We start from the raw sequence: 8,991 nt of genomic DNA on the forward strand, positions 1-8,991 counted from the left end.
CCCTCAGCTCAGCCCCAGCACGAGGCGGTGAGAAGGCGCGGCGGTAGCAGCGGAGCCTCGTTTCTGCCTTTCGAGTTGCTTGGGCTTTCTCGGTCTCCGCTCGGACTCTTGTTCGGTTTCCCTGTCGGATTCGCTGCGCTTCGGGAAGGTCGGGAAGCGGCCGGGAGGAAACCTTTGCAGCTTTTCCCGCGGCTGGCTGGCTGCTCGCTCGCCGGCAGCGCCTTCTGCTCCTCTTTTGCCCCCAGCGGCTACCAGCAACTGAGCGGAGGGGCGGCCGCCGGTGCCTACCGAGCGGAAGCTAAAGCGCCGCGGCGGCATGTCAGACACGAGCAAAAGAATTAAGGAGCGGGGAAGCGTGACCTTCACCCAGCAGCAGCAGGACGACGGGGAGGAGGAGGAGGAAGAGGAGGAAGGCACCTCGGACGAAGAGCCCCCATTACCGCCGCCCTCACAGCAACCCCGAGCACGTCGAGGGTGGAGGGGGGTCAATGGCGGGCTGGAGCCTTCCCAGCACCAGGCGGTGAAAACCCAGGGAGAAACCTACGGCTGCCACTCGCCCTTGCCAGTGGTGGGCAATGTGTAAGCTTTGAAAGTCTGCCTGGGCTAAGGGGTAGGAGAGCGCCTCTTCTCAGAGGGAGGGAGATCCCATAGCGGGCTATGGGTCCCCCTTTGTCGCATCGGACAGCGGTCGCCCTCTGTCCGCCAAAGCCAGTCGTGGCAGCTACCGGGAGTTTGGGGCAGTTATGGAGCGACTTTCGCAAAGGAGGGCGCAGATCAGGTTTTAAAGTCGGGGGAGAATAAATATTCAAGGGGAGACAGCTCCTGGTGCTGTTGATAGGAGAAGAAATGTTTAGGAGGTTTTTTTGGGGTGGGGGTTGAATCCCTAAATCGCGATTTCTTGGTTTTTAGGCAATCCAGTAATAGGGAATTGATAACGCTTTTTATTGTGGGATTGGCGATCTTTTTTTTTTTTTTTGGTAGTCTCCTAATTTAATTCTGGCGCCCCGAAGTTCAACTCTTGTCTTTCCTGCACAGACGGACTGAACTTGCCTATTTTAACAATGCTCAGTTTTCCCCGTTAGACTAAAGAGCCTTGCATATTTTTTTACAGTTGTAAACCCCACCTCCCTAGAATGACTGGTTGTTTTTTTTAAGATGCGGTGGTAACAAAAGAAAGCTATGCACAATATAATTTATCCCCCTCCCTCAAATATAGTGTGGCTGAGAAACTTTGAGAGAACTTTCAAAGTTTAGGTCCTAAATTCTCAATGTCTTGATGCTGGCATCCCATATCTTGCAAAGAAGGGGGGAAAATCAGTAACAATGGAAATAACAGGTAGGTCTGTTATCAATAAATCTCAGTATATCTGATTGCCCCGTTTTCAGTCATGAGGTGGCTAACAAAGTAGCCAACAAGAAATGATGAAATATAAGTTTTGAAAATATAAACTGTAGGATATAAATGTTTAAAATTAAAAGAGGTGGGAGTTGACGAAGAAGTGTAATTTAGCACACACACTCACACATTCCAGATTTTGAATGTCAGGCTGGACTAAGCAGGTATTGCAACAAGGATGAGTACTGTCCCTTTACAGTTTCTGGATAAAAGGTAGTATAATTCAATAGTGAGATCACTCAAACACTTCTTTTCACTTGTCATATATCACCATAGTTTTTAAAATCATGGATCATAATTGGATAGTATCAAATTAAGCCATGAAACTACCATAATGGGCTTTAAATAAGCCACTAAGACCAACCCAATGAACTCCATCGTTGTATCAGGATATATCCAAATATACATCTTTATGAAAATAATAGAAAAGGCAGTCAAGAAATCAAGCATGGAAGATACAGATCTTAGAAAAGAATCATGAAGTTGGATGGGGCCATTTGGCTATGGATCTTCTTTTGCAATTTCTTATAAGAGACAGTGTTACTGGCTTAGATATACCCTGTCAGAGTATTTCCTGGGTATGCCAGTCAAATGACATTGGGAAATTTAACATTGTCAATTTTCTGGGTTTAGGGCAAAAGACGTTGGAGGGACCACAGGAAACGTAATGGAAAACAGTTTTACTTGGGTTCATTGTAAAAATCTACAAATACAATAAGAGAAGGTCATTACACATTAAAAAATAGGTGCCCCAATAACATTAAGATTTCAAGAATAGAACAGTGAAGAATGATCCTAAAGAACTCTATGAGCGAAATGATGCCTAAACTGATAAGATCTTTTCTGAAAATACTTCAGTTTGAAATGGAAGATTAGCAAGAGGACTTACAATGGGATGGAAAATGTATGTATGTATGTATGTTTGTATGTATGTATGTATGTATGTATGTATGTACACACATATATGTGTGTTTGAAAAATTTAATTGATTATTTATTTTTATTCAACCTTTATTTAAGAGTAACTCAAGGTGGCAAACATTCCTAATACTCCTCTCTCCTATTTTCCCCACAACAACAACCCTGTTAGGTGAGGGACGGAGAGAGTATAACTAGTCCAAGCAGGTTTTTCTGCCTAAGGCGGGACTAGAACTCAGACTCCTGGTTTCCAGGCCAGCACCATAACCATTACACCACACTGGCTCTCCATATAAAATAATTGTAAAAATATATAAGAAGTGTCCAAGTGAGACGGATTCATAAAACTTTTCTCCAAATTTTCTATAATTTATGGAATTGTGAGACATTAATTCAGTTCTAATATTCTGCTGAATACATTTAATTGACAATGAGAACATTTAATAGGAACAGATGAGTCAGGGGTGTTTTTCTCAAGCCACTAGAATAGCTGCCAAGAAAGAAGCTCCAGTTACTGTGTCAGTTCAGGCTTTTGAATTGATATAATCATTTTGCTATGCTTCTGGTTACAAAGTAAATTACCTTTCCTTCAACTTGCCTTGTATGGCAAGAAAAATTAATCAGCAGTGATGAAATGAATTACAGTAAAATGCTGTACCGTTTGTAATTAGAAATATTTTAACAACAGTGTGTATATGTGTACGTGTGTGGGGGTGTCCTCAACTTACAACAATTCATTTAGTAACCGTTCAAGTTAAAGTGGCACTAAAAAAAGTGATCTATGACCGTTTTTCACACTTATGACAGCTGCAGCATCTTCACAGTCATGTGATCAAAACTCAGATGCTTGGCAACTGGTTCATATTTATAATGATTGCAGTGTCCTGAGATCATGTAATCTCCTTTTGCATTGTGCTGGGATCATGCAATCATCTTTTTAACAACCACGCGATTAACTTAACAACTGCAAGGATTCAATTAACAACTGTGGCAAGAACGGTTGTAAAATGGAGCAAAACTCACTTTAAGAAATGTCTTACTTAACAATAGAAATGTTGGGCTCAATTGTGGTTGTAAGTTGAGAATTACTTATATATTACATATATGTGTGTGTTTATGTATATGTGTATGATGAATATGTGTACATATACAGTATCTCTTCTATTGGTCTATCAATCTAATTTTTGAATTGATATTGTCAAATTAAGGAGAAGTAAAGAATCTTGTCAGTACTTCAGTTTTACTATTGTATATCAATTGCACTAATATCCTTTTGGGACAAACAGCATTCATCCCAGCCACATCCTATGAGTGAAACATCCTTAGGTTGTCATAATATACCATTTTGGAAATATTACCTTTTTTGTGAAGCTAACACAATTCCACTAAAGGTGCAAGGTTTGGAAAATATGTAATACTTTGCCATTCATTATGAAGATAAGGCATGTTGAAGGTGAGATTGGAGGCCTATTTTGAGAGTGCTTGAAAGTGAGGGCATTATCGTCCCCAGTCACAATTATTTCTCTCTCAAAGCATTTGTCCTATTTATTAGCTGTCATTTTTTGTCTTCCTTTCATATTCACCTTGCCACTTTTGATACCAACTCTTGTTCAGGTTCCAAAAAGTTTTGCTGTTTGGAAAAAAAATAGCGGGGGAGGGGGGTTGTTCCATTTTACACTGCTTTGAAGAGTAAGTTTTAACATCTGCACCTTTCTCAAACTTTTGTAGCTTATTTGCCCCTTTCCCTGTGTTTGTCAGTTTCATTACTTCCTTTCCCTGAACCAGGAGAATGACTGTCCAGGGTTTAGTCATTTTTGGCTAATTCTACTGACCCCAGCTAATTATCTCAATCCCAGCAGTGTATCTCTGTCTTCTCTGGGGCTACGTCTCTTATATTGTCTTTCTGTATCTTTGTTTCTTTCGCATTATTTTAAATTGAGAACTGCCCAAATGTGGGAGGAAATGCAGACAGAACAGTCTTGAGAATGCCAGTGATGCCCTGAAATCAGATCCATTCCTCTTCTTCACTGACTTCATTAGTAGATGCTTTCCTTGCTGGAGAACAGCAGCAAAGCTACATGAGAAAAAGCAGACGTTGCCATGCTCACAAATCAGGATGACAGCAATGAACAGGGGCTGGGGACAGCTGCAATCGAAGCACCAGCCTCAAGTGATAGCCTCAAATTTCCAAAATGAAATTGATTAAAAAAAACATTCACACATAAATGTGTAGAAAGACAGAATAGATAAAATCTTGTATGAGATTCTGGTATTTGTACATGAAAAGTTGTAATATTTAAGGTGATACATGGGTGGGAAGGAGTTTCTAGATTACTTCACAGTTGTGCCCGTGATTAAATTTTAAAAAGTTGACTTGTGATCTATTTTTTTCTATATCATCATTTTAAAAAGCATTTAAGGAGTCATTTTTCCAGAACATGATAGCAGTTCAAATAGAAATAATGTACCTTTGTCAGATGACAAAAGCTATAGTTCCTAGCCAGCATAACTAATGATTAGCTGGTATTTCTGAATCTTCATTCTCATATGAGGAGGTGTTTGATATATATGAGGTTTAGTGTTTTAGTTTAAATGACTCTTGTGTGGCAAGACAGTCAGATTTCTGTTGCTATTCATATTTGGTAGACTTACTTCTAGAGATAATGGTTTACTTTAGTGTAAACCAGTGTAATGTAGACTCGATACAGGGAATCCTTAACTTACAATCACAACTGAGCCCAAATTTTTTGTTGCTAAGTGACACATTTGGTAAGTGACTTTTGTCCCATTTTACGACCTTGCCACAGTTGTTAAGTGAATCATTGCAGTTGTTAAGTTAGTAACATGGTTGATAAGTGAATCTGGCTTCCCCATTGACTTTGCTTGTTAGAAGGTCACAAAAGGATCACATGACCCAGGGCACTGCAGCCATCATAAATATGATCCAGTTTTCAAGCATCCTGATTTTGATCACATGAGCTTGAGGATGCTGCAACAGTTGTAAATGTGAAAAACAATCATAAGTCATTTTTTCAGTACTCTTATAACTTTCAATGGTCACTAAATGAACTGTTGTAAATCAGGGACTACCTGTAATTTGTCACTGTAGAGAGGTTTCATAGCAATAGCAGTAGACTTATATACCGCTTCATAGGCCTTTCAGGCCTCTCTAAGCGGTTTACAGAGAGTCAGCATATTGCCCCCAACAATCTGGGTCCTCATTTTACCCACCTCGGAAGGATGGAAGGCTGAGTCAACCCTGAGCCGGTGAGATTTGAACCGCTGACCTGCTGATCTAGCAGTAGCCTGCAGTGCTGCATTTAACCACTGCGCCACCTTGGCTCCTTTCATGCTTTATGGGTAACAGTATGAGCTGACAGACACTCTTTGTCATTTGCCAAAGTGATTGCAGTTACGCAAAGCAATTACTTCTAAGATATAGTGAAGTTGTGTGCTGCATTCTATCCTCTGAAGCATTATCCCCAGCTATGGGAACCTAATAAATCAGATCAACTAGGTCAGTTGCTCTTCTGAGATCTTGCACCCATATATTGGTGTTTGGCTTTTCTGTAACGCTGTGTTTTTTATGTGAAGAGATGCTATAACTATTTCTTCTATGACGGTATTAGAAAAGGAATATGCATAGCCCGTTTAAAAATTAGGTATTATTGCCGTGATCTGGAATAGTATAGCACTCCAAAGTACAACTGTCAATTGGAAGTTGCAGATTAAAATCTTGATCGGCTGTGGGATCATAGATAAACTATTCTAATCTAACTCCATATACAGTAGTTATAGTCTAAGAGAAAAGCAATTGTTTAAAACTTAGTGCAGCTGGCATGTGAATTGCTTTAAATGTTCTGAACCATGATAGGTACTGAACAATGACAGGTACTATCATTATTATAGTTTTAAAAAGTAATTAGGGAAATGAATGATTATAGTTTACATACTGTATATGTATTTGTGTGTGCCTCAGAAATCTCAGCTAATTAATAAAAATCATTATGAAATTATTTGATTGTGATATAATTTATATGTGAAGAAGAGCTAATAGTCAATATTGTTTCAAGTATAATCAAGTCCTACTGACATGTCCATATAGTTTTCTTGCTGACAATACAAAAATAATTGTACATTGTCATCCTTTTTTCTTCCCTTCATCCTCTGGTCTTTAATCTTGAGGAATCCTGGTGAATTCCCATCCAAATACTAACTTCAGGCTTGTATTTTGTATTTCAGTTTCTTGAAGGCTTTTTACTGAAATGCATTTTCTGAAATCTGTCTCATCTGATAAGTTCTGCTCTAACAATAGATGTGATAGTATCCTTCCTTCTCAATCTATATAATAGGATGTGCTGAACTATGTCAGAGAGATTGGGATTCTGGCTGAGTACCAGTTAGAAGTTTGTTTCATAATCCAATGTGTACCGTTGTAAAAATTATGTACTCCAACCCTCAGGAATATTCCTGTATGTCCTCAGGAATAATTTAGAGTCAAACATTTAGTAGATTTTTATAAGTTATATTTACCATTTTGCATTACTGTATGAATGATCCCTTAAAGAATAAGCAGGTCTGTTTCTTACAAATGTTTTCTTCCAGAACTGCATTTTAGAGGCATTCTCTTTCCATACAAAGCCACATGCCCCTCCTTACTGGCAGTTTGCACAACTTAAAACCTTTTCATGATCACTGCATTCTTCCTCCTCAGCATATTCCCAAATGATGAAAAGCACGTTTTTCATTTGAAATGTAATAATAATTCCAAAAATAATGACATGAGGAAATTAATGCTGCACTTTTGCAGCCCGTTGGATAATAGGCTTTTCTTGGAAAATATTTCTTTTTCATATTTGTATGCCCCCCCCCCCCCAAAAAAAAAGGCCTGGCTCTGGGCAGCATTCTTGTTTTATCTCTTGCCTCTCTGTACCTGTACATAGCTTTAATTTTTTATCTTTGAATTAAACAGCATTTACAATAAATTTTGACTTCCCTTTTTCATAAAAGTTTAGATTTGTTAATGGAAATTCCTCTATCTTGCTGTTTGCCATGAGTTGTTTATAACTGCTATATTTTTTCATACTTCTCTTCTCTCTCTCTTCCTGCTTCAGTTGTACAGTAAAAGGCTTTTGAATGTGCATTTGCTGCTCTGTTACAATGGAGCTATTACGTCCAGGATTTTTCATTTGAATTTTTTTACCATTCATCATGTTGGCTTAATCTATTGTATTAAAACAGCAATTGTGATCTATAAATACATAGTTTAGACCTGATCATGATGTGTAAACAAGATGTGTTACATTAGTATATTAGGCTAAGTAACTTCATATATTTTTTCCATTTTTTTTATTCAAGGGATAAAATACAAACTCACAGAAAATAACCAAGAACAGAACAAAACTAAACAGGACAAAATTGTTTGGGGGAGGGGGCATGATTTTGTTCCTTGATTTGGCAGATATGCCATCTTAGCAAAACATTTCAGAATCCAATCCTTAAACCTAAATCATAGTTTGCCGGTTGCCTGAAGAAATATCATCTGTTACTGAGATGGATTAGAACTAGTGAAATGCCAAGCCTTCCTTGAAAGGTAGGGAAACCAAGTTTCTTAAGCGTTTTGAAGCAAATATCATTTAAAGGTCTTATTTAACTCCAAGTGATCTTTTGCATATTGGGGAGGTAAGTAGACTAAAAACAATTCAGCCTTTTATTTCCTATCAATTCTGCCACAAAGCGATGGTTTAACCCCCCCACCCACCCACACATCAATAGCGCGGAGGCGGAGGAAAATGAGAGCAGAGAATCGAGCTGCTCATTTTTCCGCAACCTGGAGGGACAGAGGAAACGAGGCGAGGCGGCCTCAGGTGACAGCCTTTTGGAGGCGTCGCTTCTCGGGTCGAGCCCAGGTGTGTCTGTAACAAAGCTCGTGGTAACGTGGTTGCCACCGCAGTGCCAACTGCTTGGTAACCAGGTCCTGCCCCTTTAAGCCGCCGGAGGGTGGGACAGAGGCGAAGAAATCCTTTCCACTCCAACCTCCGGCCAGTTCCTCTGGCACTCCCGCGGTTTGCTGAGTCCCGGAGCAGTCGCCCTTTCCTTTTCCTCCTTTCGCGTGCTCACTCCCCATCCCATGCAGGCGGTGGAGGGGAAGGAGTCTTTGGTGGCAGCAGCAGCAGCAGCAGCAGAAGCGGCGGTGGTGGCTGGACCACAAATCCGGGCAGCTGGCTCTGGCTCTTCCTTCCCCAAGCATGTCCCGTTGCTGCTGGCGCCGGTTTTGGTGAATCTGGCTGGGCGGTGGGGCTCTTGCCATCGCTGCTGCTGCTGCCGCCAGCACCACCACCACCGGAGAGTTCGCCGTTCCAAGCCGCGCTCATGAGTATGGCATTCAATACCATCATTCAGGTCCCGCTGAATGTCCAGCCCGAAAGGCATGCTGGCACTTTAAAGTGCATGCCGGCTTCACTGAATGGCGGCCGAGCCAGCATGCACTTTAAAGTGCCGGCATGCCTTCCGGGCCGCCATTCAGCGAAACGTCCTGGTTTGTGGCCGGGAGGCATGCACTTTAAAGTGTCAGCATGCCGCCCGGCCACAAACCAGGACATGTTTCGCTGAATGGCGGCTGAGGCGGCATGGCTTTAAAAAATAAAAAAATGAAAAATAAAAATAAATGTGTCAGCC

At 40.7% G+C, this 8,991-nt stretch overlaps 1 protein-coding gene across 1 annotated transcript in view; it reads left to right on the forward strand.

The window, feature by feature from the left end:
• The first annotated feature begins 245 nt into the window (after positions 1–245).
• The window catches only part of TRPC3 (transient receptor potential cation channel subfamily C member 3), a 55,885-nt gene continuing 47,139 nt past the window's right edge, over positions 246–8,991 (forward strand). The window contains exon 1 of the mRNA XM_014067230.2: positions 246–579. Coding sequence (XP_013922705.2) covers positions 317–579 — 263 coding nt within the window. The 5' untranslated portion in view covers positions 246–316. The remainder of the gene's footprint in view (positions 580–8,991) is intronic.

Source organism: Thamnophis sirtalis, unplaced genomic scaffold (genome assembly GCF_051295495.1).
Source record: "Thamnophis sirtalis isolate CommonGarterSnake01/CBP01778 unplaced genomic scaffold, rThaSir2_p1.2 scaffold_10, whole genome shotgun sequence".
NCBI lineage: Eukaryota > Metazoa > Chordata > Lepidosauria > Squamata > Natricidae > Thamnophis > Thamnophis sirtalis.